The sequence below is a fragment of the Arvicola amphibius genome, chromosome 12 (assembly GCF_903992535.2).
Source record: "Arvicola amphibius chromosome 12, mArvAmp1.2, whole genome shotgun sequence".
NCBI lineage: Eukaryota > Metazoa > Chordata > Mammalia > Rodentia > Cricetidae > Arvicola > Arvicola amphibius.
Window position 1 is genome coordinate 92,558,563 of NC_052058.2, and position 18,437 is coordinate 92,576,999.

General features: G+C 49.6%; 1 protein-coding gene across 2 annotated transcripts in view; it reads right to left on the reverse strand.

Annotated features, from left to right (window-relative positions):
- Positions 1 to 18,437, reverse strand: part of Mgat5 (alpha-1,6-mannosylglycoprotein 6-beta-N-acetylglucosaminyltransferase) — a 294,834-nt gene continuing 276,397 nt past the window's right edge. For both annotated transcript variants that reach the window (XM_038349993.2, XM_038349992.2), the window contains exons 14-17: positions 16,130 to 16,246; positions 13,837 to 13,911; positions 2,704 to 2,861; positions 1 to 917 (exon numbers count right to left, since the gene is read on the reverse strand). In XM_038349993.2, coding sequence (XP_038205921.1) covers positions 719 to 917; positions 2,704 to 2,861; positions 13,837 to 13,911; positions 16,130 to 16,246 — 549 coding nt within the window. In that variant the 3' untranslated portion in view covers positions 1 to 718. The remainder of the gene's footprint in view (positions 918 to 2,703; positions 2,862 to 13,836; positions 13,912 to 16,129; positions 16,247 to 18,437) is intronic.

Here is an 18,437-nt window from a genome sequence, read left to right on the forward strand (position 1 = left end):
GATAACCTTGAATGTCTGATCCTCCTGCCTCTACTCTTTACCTGTGATTACAGGTGTTCACCTGGTTTTATGTAGTGCTGGGGATGGAACCTGGGGCTCCACGCATGCTAAGCAAGCATTCCGCAAACCCAGTCACATCCCTACTCACAAAGATAATTTTTTTTTCTGCTCCCGCGGCTGCCATGGAGCAGGCCACCAGCCCCTCTGCATCCTGCTTGAGGCCAGCAGAACAAGAAGATCCTGCAGATGGGTGATGAACAGTGGGGGACAAAAAGGAATTCGGTCAACCCGTTTCCTCCCTCCCGACCCTACCCCCACCCTCCCAAATAAATAAATTAATGGGTTTAGGAATGTCCCCAAAGTTCTTTCCAATCGGCTCAATTCCTCTTCCTGTTCTGTTTTCAGTTGAATGAGTCTCCAGACTTTTAGCCTTTCTTTTAAAAAAAAAATAACTCCGGAGCAGCTGCCTGGACACTTTCTGGGACAGAGAGGACATTCGTTGCACCAGGGAGAAGCCAGGCCCCTGGTCTGACCTCTGTTCTCTTGCGGTTTTGGTGTAAACTCCTGGGATGTGCTGGCTGCAGCTGGAGAAGTACCAAATCCAAGCCCTGGACCAAAGAGTTCGGACTCTGGTCAGAGTCCCTGAATGACTTCGGCCCCCCCTGGCCCTGCCCAGCAGAGCCACCTCTGCCATCTGAATGAACCCGGAGTGGCTATGCTATAGGCAGTCTTTGCAGAGGGCCACTTGGCCCTTGATGAAGTCCCGGCAGGGGCAGATCCTCTGGTGTGTGGGGTGGGCCCCGGCACAACTGAAGAGCAGGAGATCCCCTTGGAACACACAGTGCTTGCTCTTGGGGTGGAAGGATGGCACCAGGATGTCCTTATACAGTTCTGAGCTTTGGCAGGTCACCCTATACCTAAGGGGAAGAGAAAGGTACATGAGGTGCTGGGGCAGGATGTGTCCACTCCACATTGCTGGATCGTCCGCTTTGTGGTGTGGGGGCGTATCCCATTGTCCTGCTTCAGAGACAGTATCCTCCGCCTGACTCTGAAGTTCTCCACATCGTGCAAAGAAAAGCACGCGTGTAGGGGACCAGCTCTGAGGCTGGGCTCCTTGGGGGAAGCGTTATCTGTAGTGGAGGAAAGCTGAGAGCAGCCTGCACACTTGAACAGGGAATGAGCACACTGCAGCTGCTGGATAAACAATGGAGAAGAAATGTGTGCCCCATCCAATGCCAGGGAGGAGGCAGGAAGAGCAGGGTGAGAGGTGGGGTGAACGTGGTGTGTGAAAAGCCAAATGGGACTGGAGAAGATGGCTCAAGCTGGCAAAGTGCTGGCCGTGAAGCATGAGGACCCGAGTTCCATGCCTAGGACCCAAGTTAAACAAGAAAAGCCAGTCAGGCAGCACGCACTTGTAACCCCAGGGCTGGAGACCACTGGGACTTTATAATTAATTAGCCAGCCTAGCCCACTTGGTGAGTCCCAGGAAAATGGGAGACCCTGTCCCCAGAAGCAAGGTGGATGGCACCTGAGGAATGGTAGCTGAGGTCTTCCTACGCATATGGATATTTATTAGTGTACCTACACAAACATATGTACACACACACATACACACCCCCTAGGTCTACACACTGATGTGCAAGCAATGGCCACTTCTGAGAAGTAAGACCAGGACAAAGCAATGTACTATTGAACTAGTTTTAGATGTACACTTAATATTTAGCTGGGAATGGTGGCTTATACTGGCAATCCCAGTTGAGTACAGGGTCAAACTGGGCATGGTGGTTCCATGGTGGTCTATTAGCCCAGCATTTGGGAAGTGCAGGCAGAAGGGCCAGCAGTTCATGGTCATCACCAGCTGCACAGTGAGCTCAAGGCCCAGCCTGGGCTACATGTGACCCTGTCTTAAAATAAGTAGAAGAAAGGGGAGAGGAGAAAGAGGAAAGAGAGAATCAAGAGGAGGAGGCAGAGGAGGAAAGAATGTCTATGTTCACCCCTAACTGCGCTCTAGATGACCCTTACTCTGGGTTGGCCAACGGGGGTACCCTCTGAAGAACCTGGGAGCCTATGTCTGTCACTTGTGGTGTTGTGATGACACAAAGACTGATCAAAGTCACTTCAAGTTTCAAGTCTGGCTCACAGATGCTTTGTCAGTTGTTGTGCCCGAGCCAAGAATAATTCAGGGCACCTGAGCATATTCTTATCCTGCAGATAAGAGAACAGAAGTGACCGGTAACCAATCCCAGACCCACGAGAAGCTGGGTGTGGCGGTGTTGCCTGTAACCTCAGCCCTCCTACTTCCAGATGGGAGGCAGACACAGGACCTTGCCTGGGAGCTCACAGGCCAGCAGTGGAGAAAACAAAGAGCCTGTTTCAAACAAGGTGGAAGGTGGGGGAACAGCTACGGTTGTCCTCTGACCTCTACATGCATGTCATTGTACATGCAAACCCACACTGACATACATAGATGCATGCATGTCCACATACATCATAGAAACAGACATCGTGCACACACATATCACACAAGTCCAGGTCATACACACATCATATGTGAGTGTGAGAGTTGAGCTTTTTCTGGACTGCAACCTGCTTCCCCCTGAAGCCCACAGCTGGGAGAGCAAATCCAGGTACCTCTCAACCTGACTCTAAGGCAGAAGTACAGAGGCGGCAGGCCCTGTGTCCTCCCACCTCCGAGGAACTTACTTCAGCAAGTCCTTTTCCTTGTTGAGGTGCTGGAAGAAGGACGGCTCACAGATGAGCTGGTTCTCCTGGCACACTTGCTTGCAGGACTGCCCGGGCTCAGCCAGCTTCACCTGCAAGGCGCTCAGGGGCGGCCACATCACCTGGCCATGGCAGAAGTCCTAGAAATGACAGGGACGCCATCATCAGCTAGGGGACCAGGGACACAATGGGGCAGCTTCAGTCTTGCAACCAACCACAGGAGGCACCACGCTCAGAAAGAGTGATAAAAAGGACACCTTCTTGGGACAGGTTGTGGCTTCTTTAAACACCTGTTTCTAGGCAAAGGATGTGGCTCAGTAGGAAGAACAGCTTTCTAGCTGTATGAAGCTCTGGCTCTATCCCCTGCACTGGATAAACCAGGATACATACATAGCTGTAATCCCGCTCTTGGGAGGCAGAGGTGGGAGGATCAGAAGTTCAATGTCATCTTTAGCTACAAAATGAGTTTGAAAACAGCCTGGGCTAGAGGCTCTGCCTCAAAACACCACACACACACACACACACACACACACACACACACACACACACACACACACTTCCTCATTCTCCATGAGGACCATCTTTGGGACCATTCCCACTAGTTCTGACTCCTTTTTTTGGATTCTCCAAATACTATACACAGTTCATGCCTGCACTAAGCCATGGGTAGCACAGTCCTGTGGGTCTGGATGCTGTTTCTAAGGGAACAGCATGACTGTGCAGACTCACAGTATGTTAAATGGAAGTGCAGCCTATACTGTTCTTTGCCATTACAGTGTGTAGAAAGCTTGCATATGACAGCTGCCCATCCATCAGAATAGCTGTCAGACAGAACCAACAGCTGAGAGACACATGGGCATCTGGAAAAGCTTACAATGTGTTTTTGCTGGTTAACGTAAGCATCTTTACGTAAGTGCTCAGGAGCGAACGGGTACCACTCACAGCCCTTAAAGACTGTAATGGAGAGAGTTTCTTTTTTTTTTTTTTTTTTTTTTGGTTTTTTTCGAGACAGGGTTTCCCTGTAGTTTCTAGAGCCTGTCCTGGAACTAGCTCTTGTAGACCAGGCTGGCCTTGAACTCAGAGATCCGCCTGCCTCTGCCTCCCGAGTGCTGGGATTAAAGGCGTGCGCCACCACCGCCCGGCCCTTGGAGAGAGTTTCGATCCAGCATACACAGAGTTTCCTAGGTGACTAGACAGCAGGGGAGGAGGACCAGCTATCATACCTGTCTCCTTGCTATGACAAAATGCCTTCCAAAAGTGACTTCATGGAGAAAGGGCTTGTTCTGGCTCACCTGATGGGACAGTCATGGGGGGCGTGACAACTGACCACCCTGAAGTCACGGTCAGGAAGCAGAGCGAGAAGAGCGCTGGTGCTCGGCTTGCTTCCTCCCTTGTACCCAGGCTCTTCCCTCTTCAGCTAGCCCTTTCTGGAAACACCCAGAGGTGTGTCTCCATGTGATTGTCAATCCAGTCAAGTTCGCAATTAGACAACAACAAGCCATCCACAAGGACCCCTAGACCAGAGTGTACTCGAACCAGAGGCAAGTGAGAATTTCTCAGCCTCTTGAATTTGGTGACTAGACTTTGACCTTTAATATCCTTAAAGGGCCATGAACTGAAAGTTTTGTCCCCAGTGAGGCACTCCTGGGAGATGTTGGAGCCTTTGGGAGGCTTAGAGCCTTCTGGACATTAGGAGCTTGCCTCTGAAGGGATGTAGAAGTCCCTTCCTGTCTTCCTAGTCATGAGCTAAGCAAGTTTTTGCTGTTGTTATTTGTTTGTTTATATTTACCTTATATATTATTTATTTATTTATTATGTATACAATATTCTGTCTGTGTGTATGCCTGCAGGCCAGAAGAGGGCACCAGACCCCATTACAGATGGCTGTGAGCCACCATATGGTTGCTGGGAATTGGACTCAGGACCTTTGGAAGAGCAGGCAATGCTCTGAACCTCTGAGCCATCTCTCCAGCCCCCTATTTACCTTATTTTTAGTGCACATATGCATGTGTGTGTGTTTGTGTGTGTGCGCGTGCATGCATGTGCATGTGGGGTCCACAAGAAGGTAGTGGATTCACTGGAGCTGTATGTAGTTAGATACAGGCAGTTACAAGCAGCCTGTAGTGGGTTTGGGAACCTGAACTTGGATCTTCTACAAGAGCAGCAGGTGTTCTTACCCACCCACCACGTCCCCTCTGAGTCCCCTAGCTGAGCAGTTTTACTTTGGGTCATACTTGGCCATGATGTACTGCTTCACGACAAACCCACGGCAATGAGGCCCAGTCATGGATAGAGCCCTAAACTGCACTGATAGAAAGTGTCCGTGCATTCTGAGTTCATCATCTTGGGTGTGTGTGATGGCTTCGGAAGGCTTAGCAGCAAACCTCACTTACAACAGCCTGGGGAGATGGGAAGCCTGCCAAGGCTAGATAAACATTCAGGTTCTGGCTTTTACGACTTTGGTCTCTCTCCTCTGGACGGTACCTGGGCTGTATCCTTGCACCTGGTGTTTCAGAACAACTGTCGTTTCCTTTCTCATTCATTCTTACCCTCCTACAAAGCTAAATCTAAAGCTAGCAGACCAGACGGGCCAGATCTGAAGCCTGAGCCCAGGACACTGGCTCTGGGCACAGGCCCTGGTCCCATCCAGCTCCGGGCTCATCTGTACTGTGGAGGAACTAGTAGAAGAACGCAGCTCAGGAGAGACGACAAAGGGCAGGCACCCACTGATGCCCTTTAAGTTCCCTGGGAGAGTAGCTTCTCCCAGGGCACCTATGGACAAGGCCAGGCAGGCATATGGGGAAGTCGGGCTTCACGGATGAACCGTCACCCTGCATCTGTTCCGGAGCAGGGCAGGAGTTGTTGCAAGGTTCAGACAGTGAGAGCTGCCCTTGAAGCTGTCTGGTGGAGCTGAGGTGACAGCCACTGTCTTCCCCAGGGCCCTCCCACGCACATACCTTGCTCAAGTCTGCACTAAACAAAACAGGCCCCCAGGTACTTGCTCCTGCCCATCATGATGGCCTGGCGTACTCTTAGGAGTCTGTTCTAGGGACCACAAGGTCCAAGAATAGAAAGAAAAATAGCATCAAAGCCTTAAACTTAGGAACTATCTAGACAGTTTGAAGGTAACAATTGATCAGAGGGAGGCCATGTTGTCAGAGAAAGCATGGCAGAGAAGGGCTGGCCCCCAGCGGGGGACTTCACAGATGCCTTGCAAGCCCCCTCCACCTGACCCATATAGGAAATGGGGACAGTGACCCCTGCCCTTCTTTCCTGCGCAGTTCTGAGGATGAAAGGGAGGCGAGGTAAGACGAGGCCGAGAATAACAGCGCTGGGCACTGCAGCACGGTGCAGTTACTGGTCCACAGCTTATCTACGACAGCACCTCTTGGCTCAGCTGCTCGCAGGGCACAATGGGAATGCAAGTGTGGGGACCCAGCCTCCTCTCAGCCACGGTGCAATGGCCACACACACACACACACACACACACACACACACACACACACACAGGCCAACCTCCCAGCTATACAAGCTGCCTCACTGCTGCCAACCGCTCTTTCATTTACACATTCCTCCATTCTACAGATCCTTGCTAAGAGACAGGAACGGGAAGGTATGCGCCTGGCCTTAGAGGGGCCGTGCACAGTCTAGTAGTAAAAGGTTGACACTTGTAAAGCCTTCAGAAAGTATAGAAGGAGCAGCATAACCAATGAAATCAACAGATTGGTAGAAGACCCTCCGAACCAGGCGCCTATGGACATGGTGAAGGCCACCTGGAGGCTGGGCAGGGCTGGCTCTACCGGGAGGGGAAGAGTGGAGGTGGCAGCAATCAGAGGCAGCTTCCAGAAGATGTGGCCTTCTAGGCTGCAATCTGTAGGCTATACGGGAGTTAGCAGCTTACTGCCCACATGGCTTCCAGATCTGGTCTCCTAGGCTGGGTTCTGTAGGCTATACGGGAGTTAGCAGTTTACGGCCCACATGGCTTCCAGATCTGGTCTCCTAGGCTGGGTTCTGTAGGCTATACGGGAGTTAGCAGCTTACGGCCCACATGGCTTCCAGGAGATCTGGTCTCCTAGGCTGGGTTCTGTAGGCTATACGGGAGTTGGCAGCTCACATGGCATTCTGCAGTTAATCGGTGCGCAGTAAAGAGCTACTGAATGGGACTGCCTGATTTTGGCTTCCTGGAGGCTTGGATAGGAATAAAATAGAAAAAGAGGCTATTCCAACCCAATGAGGCATCTCTGCAGCCAGGAGGAGGGCTAAACAATCTGGTTAACAAGCTCACTGGGGGCATGCGCCATCTGCAGCTCCTCTCTCACGTTCTTCCCGCAATCGACGCCTTTGTCTCTCAGCGTGTTTGGCTATTCTGAAATCGTCATGCAGGGACTAGAGATCAAGGATTCACCAACCAAGCTGTCAGTCAAAGCAGTGCCTTCTCTCTCTTTCTGTCTCTGCACGCCCCACCTCTCCACACGTGTACATGGATGTGAAGGGCCGAGGCCAATGTCTGGTGCTGTTCTTCAGCTGAGACTTGGTCTTCTACTTCAGTGGGACTCCTCAAGCAGGCCAGGCTGTGTGACCAGCGAACCCCAGGGGTCCTTCCATCTCCATCTCCCCAGAGCTGGGATTACAGGTGCACACCACCAAGCCTGCTTTTCCCTCTATGCTGGAGATGGAATTCAGGCCCTCATGCCTATGTGGCCAGCACCAGACTGACCAAGCCATCTCCCCATCTCGCCCAGCGTGACCGAGTCCAAGCACTGACTGTGAAGGAGATACTGGTGCTGGCGCTGTTAAGGAGGCTCAGCAGGAGCCTGGAGGAAGAGTGCTTCACCCAGTGCCTATACGGCTCAGGAAGACTGGGGGCCTGTCCTTATGAGGGAAGCATGAAGTGGGGTTGGCTTGACCCCTCCTCTGCTATGGATGAATCAGGTGGGAAGGGCCAGGGTCTTAGTGTAAAGCAGAGGCTTCTGAACAAAAGGCCAGAGACAAATGCCAAGTGTGGTGTGTGACAGGGTCTTTCCCATTCCATCCAGACCTGGACTAATTCCCCCTGTCCCCACTTGCCTCTCCCTCCCTCCCTCCCTCCCTCCCCTCCTCCCTCCCTCCCTTCCTCCCTCCCTCCCTCCCTCCCTTCCATTTTTTCTTTTGAGACAAGGTTTCCCTCTATAGCCTAGGCTGGTCTTGAACTTGGAGTAATCGGAGTAATCACCTGCCTCAGTCTCTTGGGTGCTTTGGCTAAATCCTGTAGAGAACATTTCCAAGTCTTGGTTGATGGGGCTGTTTGGGACTTTTAGGGGGTGCAGCTTTCCTGGAGGAAGTGGGTCACTTGAGGTAGACTTTGAGGTTTTATAATCTGGCCTCACCTCCTGTTCATTCCTTTCTGCTCCCCGACTGTGGATGCCATGCGGCCATTCATACTACACTCTTGCAACTATAGACTGATCCCTGACTGCCGTGTTTCTTGTCGGGCCTTTGGTCACAACAATGAGATGCTAGCACAGTGCTCACAGATGCCGATCTGTAGAGCTGACACCCGGGCTGCACAGGAATCCGCTACATCGAACACTGGACCACCAGAAGATATGCAGGAGAAGTGGAAACCCAGGTCCAGGCCAAGATGGCAGTGAATGTCCCTCCCAGCACTCCCTGCTGCACTCAAAGGTGGGGACAATAAATCCACCAACCGGGAGTGGACAACCACGTGGTAACCTGTAGTATGAAGCTCCCTTCAGCAGTGAAAGAGCTAAGTTAGCACTCCTAGAGGCTTCCTACGACTTTTTCCTATTGGGGTTTTGTTTTGTAAATCGATTATGCAGACCTCGAGTGTGAATTCTGTAGGCATTAATGTGTTACGATGACAACAGGTTTTGTTAAAGCATTAGGTTGGTCCCTGCTGCACGGCTTGTAAAAAAGGAACTGAACTGTAGGGGGCGGGCTTTTTTATTTTGTGTGTGTGGACTTGTCACAGTGTATAGGGGTCATAGGATGACTTAAGGGATTCTCTCCTATCACGTGAGTTGTGAGAACTGAACTCAGGTAGTGAACTGGCTGGTTTTATGTCGACTTAATACAAGCTAGAGTCATCTGAAAGGAAGGAGCTGCAATTGAGAAAATTGTCTCCCTAAGATCCGTCTATAAGGCATTTTCTTAATTAGTGATCAACGGGAGGAGGACCACGTCATGGTGGGTTGTGGTCCTGGGTTCTGTAAGAAAGTAGGCTGAACAAGCAATGGGGAACAAGCCAGTATGGAGAACCCCTCCATGACCTCTGCATTAGCTCCTACATCCAGGTTCTTGCTGTGTGAGTTCCTGTCCTGGCTTCCTTCAATAACGGACTACGATGTAGAAGCATAATCTGAACAAACCTTTCCTCCCCAATTTGCTTTTCAGTCATGGTGCTTCACTGCGGCAACAGAACCCCTGACCTAACTAAGACAGGTTTGAAAACAAAACCTTTCCCTACTGAGACATCTTGCTGGCCCTGAATTGGGTTTTATGCTCTATAAATTATGTCTGTAAATTGAAAACAGTCCCTATACTGATCATTTAGGAATGCATACACGGTGTTTTGTAAGAAGTATTTTGAACAAAAGATTCCTAGATTTAATTTTTTTTTTTTTTTTGGTTTTGTTTTTAGGGACATGGAATCTTGTAGCCCCAAGTACAAGAGCCTCCTGCTTTAGCCTCTCCACTGCTGGATGCTGTTTCCTGGGTTCCGAACGAAAGAAGAGCCTTGACTGTGTATTTGCCAACCCTACACAGTGGGAAGGTGGCATTGGCACTGTTTCAGAGAAGACATAGTAGGCAGTCTGATGCAGGCTGTGAACTCAGGCTGTGAACTCAGGCTGGCCCTGCTTACTAGTGCCAACACAGCGGGGAGCAGGGAGGCTGGGTCATCAGCAACTTTCACTGTTTCTAGCCAGTGTCCTCCTTCACCTCTTTGTGAATCTTTTCCTGTCAACACTTTGCTGACCCAACCCCAGTCCTCTCCAGAGTCACCAAAGGTCTTATCTTTGTTTCTGGAACACTCCCCAGGGAATTCAAGACAATCTGGGAGCTTGAGTTGATTCTGCTGCTGCTTTGGGAGTGGGGCTGGCTGTGCAGTAGGGTTGGCTATACCTGTCTGTATCCTCATAATGCTTTGCATGTGACCAGACAGTTCTTACAAGCACATCTTGGGCGGGGGTGGGGGCGGCTGAGCTGGTACAGAGCCTGTCAAATATACACAAAGCCCTGGATTCCATCCTAGCAATGCATAAATGGGGCACGGTGTAACACACCTGCAATCCCAGCATTTGTGAAAACACAGGAGGACCAGGAGTTCAAGGTCATTCTTGTCCACATAACAAGTTCAAGACCAGCCTGGGATGCGTGAGATGCTGTCTCAAACCAAATAAGAATGTTACCGTGACTGACCACCCTGTATATGCATTTAAACATTTTTTAAAGTTAGTTTTATTTTGTGTATATTTAATTGTCATGTGTGGAAGTCTATCATCTCCTTCCATCAGCTGGATCAACTCAGGTTGCTAAGGTTGGAAGCAAGAGTCTTCACCAAATGAACCACTGCTCTGGCCACACTCTGTATATTAGATCTTTATAGGAAGCAGAAAATGAGTTTCCCTTCTCTCGCTGCTTTGTTTCTCCTGGAGGTAAATCGGTAACTTCCCCAAACAATGCAGAATGGGAAATGGGAACCTCACAAGCCTGGACACACTCGGAGGGGGACAGTCACAACTCATTTTCTATCCCTGGGGACTCTGACTCTCATGCTAACTCCCTATCGGGTGGAGTCACTCCCCCTTCCGAGTGCTCATTTCAAAGACAATGACAACATTTTAAAGCCATAACAACAATTTTGGTGCAGTGGGGCAGGCTGTGGATGGAGATGAGCAAGGATTTTCCCTGAACCCAGATTCCTCCCATGGGAAGAGGGCTTGCACCCCAGCAGGCTGGGTGTGAGGTAGGCTCCCAGCAGTGACTCCTAACTGTACCCTGAAACCTGGGGTGATCTTAAAGACTGTTAGTTTAGCTTCATCTGGTTCCTGCAGCTGTGGGGAGCTGTGTATGTGGTGGGGGGCAATTTTAAAAGGGTTCTGGGATAAAGGTGCCCATGTTCCGTGTAGCCCACGTGGTGGACTCTGGAAACTGAGCCTTGACTAATGAAGGCTTCAGTGTGGGAGCCTTCTCCTCCAAGCCCCAGGCTTCCGGCCCCCGCCAGGAGCACCCTCTCTCCGTCCTTGCTGCTCTTTGAAGATACTCTGCAAACTCTAAAAATATAATGAATGCTCCAAGCTCTAACATCCAAGGCCTGCAGCTAAAAGGAGACTTGATCTGATCCAAAGGAGACTTGGATTTTATCGTGCATCCAGGGAACATTTGGGGTCTGAAAGAGTTCCTGAGATAAAATAAAAATAGCTCCCGTCATTGCTCATTTATGAGGAATTAGGAGGATGTCTTATAAGAAATGCCCAGAGATGGTTCACTCAGTGAAGTACATGCCCAGAAGCATGAGAATCTGAGTTTGGTCACCAGAACCCACTTTAAAAAGTATAATCCTAGCACTGGGGAAGCCAAGCTATGGGACACCTGCACCCGAGATCCTGGCAAATTCATGGTGTTGACATGGCTTTACACCAAATCTTCAACAAATCCTGGCTGTGCTCAGTTCCCACCATGCAGTTAATCCCGACACATCCTGAGCCTTACCGTATGAATTGAGAGAGTATATAGACCCTGCCCCATGGTGGTCAATATTGTCAACTTGGCAGGATCTAGACTCACCTAGAAGACAAACCTCTGGGCATGTCTGTGAGAGAGGACTGGGTAAACTGAGGTAGGAAAACCCACTCTACATGTGAGTACCAGCATCCAATGGGCTGGAGTCCTGGACTAAATAAAAAGGAGACCAGTATTCATCTCTCTGCTTGCTGACCATGGGTGGAATGTGACCAGCTGCTTCATACTTGTGCCCCACCATGACAAACCATACCCTTGAGCTGTGGGCCAAAATAAAACCCTTCCTCCATTAAACTGCTCTCATCGGGGATTTTGTCGCTGTAAGGAGAAAAGCCACTAACACACCCTGCATCTTAGCAAGATGAAAAAGTCAGCAGTGGGAGCCTGCAACCATGCATAGTACCAAACCCATCCTCCTCTCCCTGCCATGCACCCGTGATGAAGCTTAATTAGCCACGACAGGAGAGCAATAGCGAAAACTAAAGCAGAACATGACAACAGTCTGCCGCAATCAACACGATGAGGACTGCTTCTTCCTCTTGCAAAACATTTTCTTGTACCGAACAGATTATTTCCCACTTCGTACTCTGGGATCCTGATAATATGGAAACCAAACCCTTGGAAAGGGAACCTGTGGCTGGGGAGGTGGCACACGTATGAGTGAGTGCACAGTGGCACAGACAGTGCCAGAACTATGACCGTTTGGTTCTTTCTGTGCCCTGTGATGAATGGGACAATAACAAGTGCTAAGCTCCCCGTGTGCATGATTCTATTGCGGGACACCACATAGAGCACGGCATGTTAAACAATGTCAATTAACCCGCTTTCCTAAGCATGGGGCCAGACCTTACGCTCAGCACTTCTTGGGTACTGCTTATGCAATGCTCTCTTCTTTACTAAGGCACAGAGAGCATGAGTAATAAATGTTCATTTCCTGGAAACAAAAACTCATGGTACCGGGAGTTGGACCCAGGAGGCTGGACCCGGGAGATGATTCAGTTGCTAAAATGTTTGTTGTGCAAGCACAAGGACCCAAGTTCAAGGGGAAAGCTGGACTTGGCAGTCAGTGCTGACAATCCCAGCAGCAGGGATATGGACACATATGGATTAGAACCTAAGGAATGACACCTGAGGTGGTCCTTTGCCTTCTACACGTATGTGTGCACATGCCGTGTGTACCTGCATACATAAGTATGCATGCATGCTCACATATACATGTGCGTGCATACTTGCAAATGTGCACAGGCACCTGTACACACACATGCATGTCAACTCACCCATCTCAGGTTCCCTGCCTCCTGGGCTGGTACCCTACATTTATGTTTCTCCCCTTCTCTTCCTATTTTCAGCTCAACTGCTCTTATCCCCATTGTGAAAAGGTTCCTTGTTCACTCTTAAACATTGTTTTGCCCTATAAAGAGAACCCCCTGTGTCTGGACTGGGCAAGAAGTTCAGATTCCCTTACCCACAGGGGGTCTGGCTTTTGTCTATTTCTGGGTCCATGTTGCTTTTGAAATCCAAGAAATTAAAATATCATAAAGGATTGCAATGGCAGTTGCCCCTCCACCTCTGAGAGCGCATGCCTGGGTTTCACAGGTTTCTTTTGAAGGAGACCCAGTTAAAAAAACCACTCAAGAGTCCTAACATGTTTAGAGTTGCTGCATTTATACTCTTAAGGAAATGCTTTGAAAATGTAGATTAGATCCCTGCATGTATGAGTATTCATGTGTGTATGGATGCATACACATGTGAACATGGAGGTCGGAGAACAAGGTCAGATGCTATTACTCATGCTCTGCCCACCTAGTTTTTAAGATAGTCTCTCACTGGTCTGAAGCATCTCAGCTCCGATAGGCTGGCTGGCCAGGGAACCCAGGGGTTTGTCTGTCTTCACTCCCTTTGCACTGAGACTATAATTGTGTGATTCGTGCCTGGCTTTTTAAATGTAGTTTCTGGGAATCAATTCAGATCCTCACACTTGTAAGGCAAGCACTTCCCTGACTAGGCTATCTTTTCAGACCCTAATTCTTGCTTTTATTTTAGTGTGGGGGGGCGATTAGGGATGAGGAGTTAGAAATGAGGAGCGGACAGAGAGCCTTTTGTCTGTTCTTCACCCTTCCTGAGTGCTCATGATGTTCTGAAAGTCAGGGTCCACCCTGTCGTGACCACTCAAACGCCTTATTCCAAGTGTCCGCATGACCTTTCTTGCCATATGTCATACTCCAAAGATTAGCTTTCTTGGGAGACCGTGAATGACATGGAGCTGCCTGACGTTTTCCAAAGCAGGCAAATAGCTAGAGAAGGGCACCAGGTGAGAGCTGGGAAAGAGGAAGTGGGACACAGAAAGGACAGACAGACTTCTGATGGCCTCACCTGCTTTTCTATGAATGCGTTGATTCTCTGAAGCATCCCTTCACACGTGAACTCATACGGCATATACGGCTCAATCTGCAGAAACAACAGGGCACCGTGAAAGGTGACACGGGACACTTACAGGCTCTCCACTGACTCACACAGATGCCCGCCCCTGAGTGTGAGCCCTGGCAGGTGTTAGAGATGCACACCTGGAACTGGACAGACAGCGCTCAGGCCTTGCTGTGTTCTTCTTTAGACCCTGAACAGTCTACCTTCCCTAAATGGCAGATACCCGATGTGTGAAAGAGTGGCAAGGAGGAAAACCCGTCTCTGTTAAGCTGCGGTGAGGTACATGGTGGGAAGCTGCCTGGAGAGTGCAAAGTACATAGCAGGCCTTCAAAAAGGTGGATGTCATCACGTGCTTGCTACAGGTAGACAGTGGGGAGCACAGACAATGGCTGTGGTTCACCAGCCTCTCAGGGCTAGGCAGATTGCATTGAGGGCGGGGAATCTAGCCAACATCTGCTGAATGAACACGTGCTCAGTGCTCTGGGAAGGCAGGGAGAAATGATTGGTCTGTAGTAGATGAGGTGAGAATATATCCGAAGAACTCCTGCTGCAAAAGCAAGGGGACCAAGTGCTACAACCAAAAACCTCAGCTAGCGGCCCCGGGGAGGGCTGAGATTTTTTTCTTTGAGACAAGGTCTTATATAGCATAGGTTGGTGGACTTACTATGTAGGCGAGTGACCTTGAACTTCTGATCCTCTCATCTCCACCTCTTGGGTGCGGCAATCAGATGTGCTACCATTTCTGGGTTATTTGGTACTGGGGATGGAACCCAGCACTTCATGCATGCTACACATCTATTCTTTCAGCTGAGCTGCATCCCTAAGCCAGAGTGTGAACTAAGACGTGAAAAGACAAAGCTTGGGACTGGGAGCTGGAAGACAAGGTACAGGGGGATGTGCAGCATCACAAAAGCTTGTGGTTTCTCTACAGGGCTTAGACTATCTGGGGAGGAGAACAGGAAACCCCCGGAAGGTCATGGGGTGAGGAAAACATTCTGATGGCCACTGAGACATCTGACGGGGAGACACGAGGGGTGTCACTGGGCTCTGCTACACTGCATTAACTGACACACGGACAGCAGTGTCTCCAGGCCACACGCAAAAGAAGTGGAGACCTCATGTGAGAGGAGTCACCACCAGTCCATCTAGATGGAGCCCAGCAGCGTTGTTGGCGACAGGACAAAGAACCACCTTCAGGAGTTTCTTCTTGAGCCGGCCCTTACCCATCTCCTCACAGCACACATAGACCCACAGGTAATAACCAAGGGAAAGATGCTCGAGAGGAGAAGCACAGGGCGGGCTATGCCTCAGAGCTTCCACAGCAGTCCTGGGCAAACTAAAGTCCTCCAGGAGGAAGCGTTCCCACGGGGTGGTCAGCCTCATCTAGGGTGGAGGCAGACATCTCTTACCTTCCTAGAACAGCTTGTAGGGGGCCCTGTATATAACAGGTGCTTGATCAATACTTATTGGATTGATCAGAAAGATCTAGAATGGTGACATCAAAAAGATTCTACCTAATGCTTAGGTAGAAAAGGTAAACAGCAAACACTGTAGAAAACTACAGGACTGGGGAGATGTCTCGGCTGCTTCCTGTGTAGACCCGAGGACTGAGTTCAGATCTGCAGCACCCATGTGAAAACCAGGTGGGAGGGGGCATGTCTATAATCTTGGTGCTGGGGGTGGAGACAGGAGGATCCCTGGGGCTTACTGGCTAGCCTGCAAGGCCAAATCAATGAGCTTTAGGTTTAGTGAAAGACCATGCCTCAAGAAAAATAAGGAAGTGGAGTGTCAAAAGACACATGTGTAAGCCTCCGTGTCCATAGGAACATGTGCAAACACACACATACAACCTACCACCACCACCAACAACAACGAAACAAAATAATTTCATAAACTTTACCCTTTGTATAAGGTAACACAAGCAGCCTAATTTTGCAAATCTCTCCAAGGACATGCTTAGATCATATGAGTAAGTATGAGTCAACCCACGCCCTTCATGCCTGAAACCCAGGAACCCAGAAGGCCCATCAGCAGGGTCAGTAAGACCCAAACCCATATCATCTGTCTCACAGAGCCTCCTTGAGATCCTCAGGCCAGATGCGATGGCTAGACTATGGTCTGAGTCCGACTTAGGAGGCAAGCTCTGCTTACTGAAAGCAAGAGACTGCAACATTTTGCACGAGTTCCAGGTTCCAGGTCTAACAGAGGCAGGGAGAAAACAAAACAAAAGCAGAGCAGCAACCTTCTGGTTTAAGATGGCTTTCACAGCATCCTCTACTTCTTCTCGATTGCTGAGATCCACGGTCCAGACGTGCGGGCGGCCGATGAAGACTTCTGCATACGGGTGCTGAGATGTCAGCTGAAAGACAGAGGACATGCTGCATCTTAGTTTCACATCCGCAGGGCTGCGCAGATAAAGCTCTGGGCTAGACAAAACGCTGTCTTCACGAGTCAAGCTGAACTCAAACAGGAGATAAGGCGTTTCCGTTCTTCCTGTAGCAATCAAAACCTTCTAACCCAAGAACAGGCAGATAAAAATAAATAGTGATGGGTGGGACTTTTGAAGCTCACTGGAAATAAAACAGTGTCATAGCAAAGAGGCTCCTACAGGTGGTGCTGGGTCGAACTCGGGTCTGTGTACAGTGAGTGGCGCTCTGTCACTAAGCAAGGGCCTGTAGCCTCTGTGGTGGTTGATAGGGCTTGTCAGCCTGACAGGATCCAACCTCCAGACATAAGGTTGTCTGTCAGGGGGTTAGATCTAGCTGATTATGGTGGGACGAGCCATCCAAAGTTAGACAGCACCGTTCTATGGGTCAAGGCGGTAGACTGAATAAAAAGGAGCAGCATCCAGCTCTCTGCTTCCTGACCGTGGATGCCATGTGACCAGCTGCCGCATGCTCCTGTGGCCATGCCTTACCCGCGATGATGACTGTACCCTCAAATTGTGAGCCAAAGTATCTCTTCCTACGCTGCCGTTTGTTAGTTAATGTGTCACACAAATGAGAAAAACTCCTCTGTAGTTATCCTGGGCTCTTAAGGACTACTTGTTCTCAGCCAAAATTACCTCCATAAATTTAGTATCTATTCTCTGGGCTAGGATGGACAGGTATTCACAGAAAATCACAATAAGAACCAAAGCACCCCCCACACACACCAAAAGAAAGACCAAAGCCATAGCCAGGGATACCTGTGATTCCTTTAATTGGCAAGTGGACATAGGAACCACAAATCTGCAGCCAGCCTGGGACTATACAGTTAAACCCAGTAACAGACAAACCTGCTGCTGGAAAAGCACATGGGCACGAGGAACTGTGCACATGGGCACGAGGAACTGTGCACATGGGCACGAGGAACTGTGCACACAGGGGTGATGGCCGGAGAAGCTGTGCCACCGGAGAACTCAGGAGTTTTCAGATGGCTTCAGAGATAATCACAGCAACATCAGAACATGAGGGTCACTGACTTTAAAATGTACAGGCATGTGTGCATCTATGTGCGTATATGCACATGTGCAGACAGCTACAGTAACCAGAAACGGTTGGGCCTCAGTTACGAGCCGTTTGACATGGGTGTCAGGGAGAAGAGCAGTATGTGTTCCTAACCACTGAGCCATCTCTCCAGCCCCAGAAAACAAAATTTGCGGAAGGCAATTTAAAATCAGAAAAGGAAGGAGCGAGTCTCCTTCCTAATGGTTTTAAGAGTTAAGCAGCCAGGACAGCTGAGACGCTCTGTGTAGGAAGGGGCACTTGGGGTCCAGACTGATGATGACTCAAGCTTCATCCCCACATGGCGGGAGAGGACTGATCACACAAGTTGTTCCCTAACCTCCACAAGTGTGGACACGGACAGTCCTCCTTAATAAATATGAAAAAAAAGCTTGGCTAAAGGAGGCTGGGGAGTTGGTAGAGTGCCTGGCTTCCTCCTGGGGTCTTCCACCTCTCTAAGGCAGTGGGTAAACATGAACCTTTTACACGTGTGTGGAAACATTTCAGGTGAGGATCAGGGACACATGGCGATGGCATCAGGACATTGTACACAAGGAGGACTTGTCATCCCCCAAGGAACTTGTATTTGCTTGTTTGTTTATTTGTTTGTTTGGTTATCATTTACTTGTTGTCTGTTGAGACTGAACATAGGGGCCCTGAATACATTAAGCATGTTCTTTACCACCGAGGTCACCAGCCCAGAGAGCTTTCATATGCCTTGCTGGGATTTCATGTGAATTCATGGAAGATAATTCTTAGAGGCCATCTGTGTGCACACTGAATTGTCCAGGACTGTAATATTAGTGTACACTATATATAGCAAGAAATGCCTTTTTTTCTTTAAGACGAAATCTTATGCAGTCCTGGCCGCAGCTTCTGACTCATTAGTAAAGGAAGATGACCTTGACCTTCTGATCTTCCTACCTCCACCTCTAAGAGTGCGGGATGGATGACAAGCTTGGTTTGTACGGTGCTGGGAAGGGGCCCAGGGCCTCCTGCATGCTGGGCAGGCACTCCCTGTGCCCTCTATGCGTTTATTTGAGACTTCATCCATCAGCAGTCACC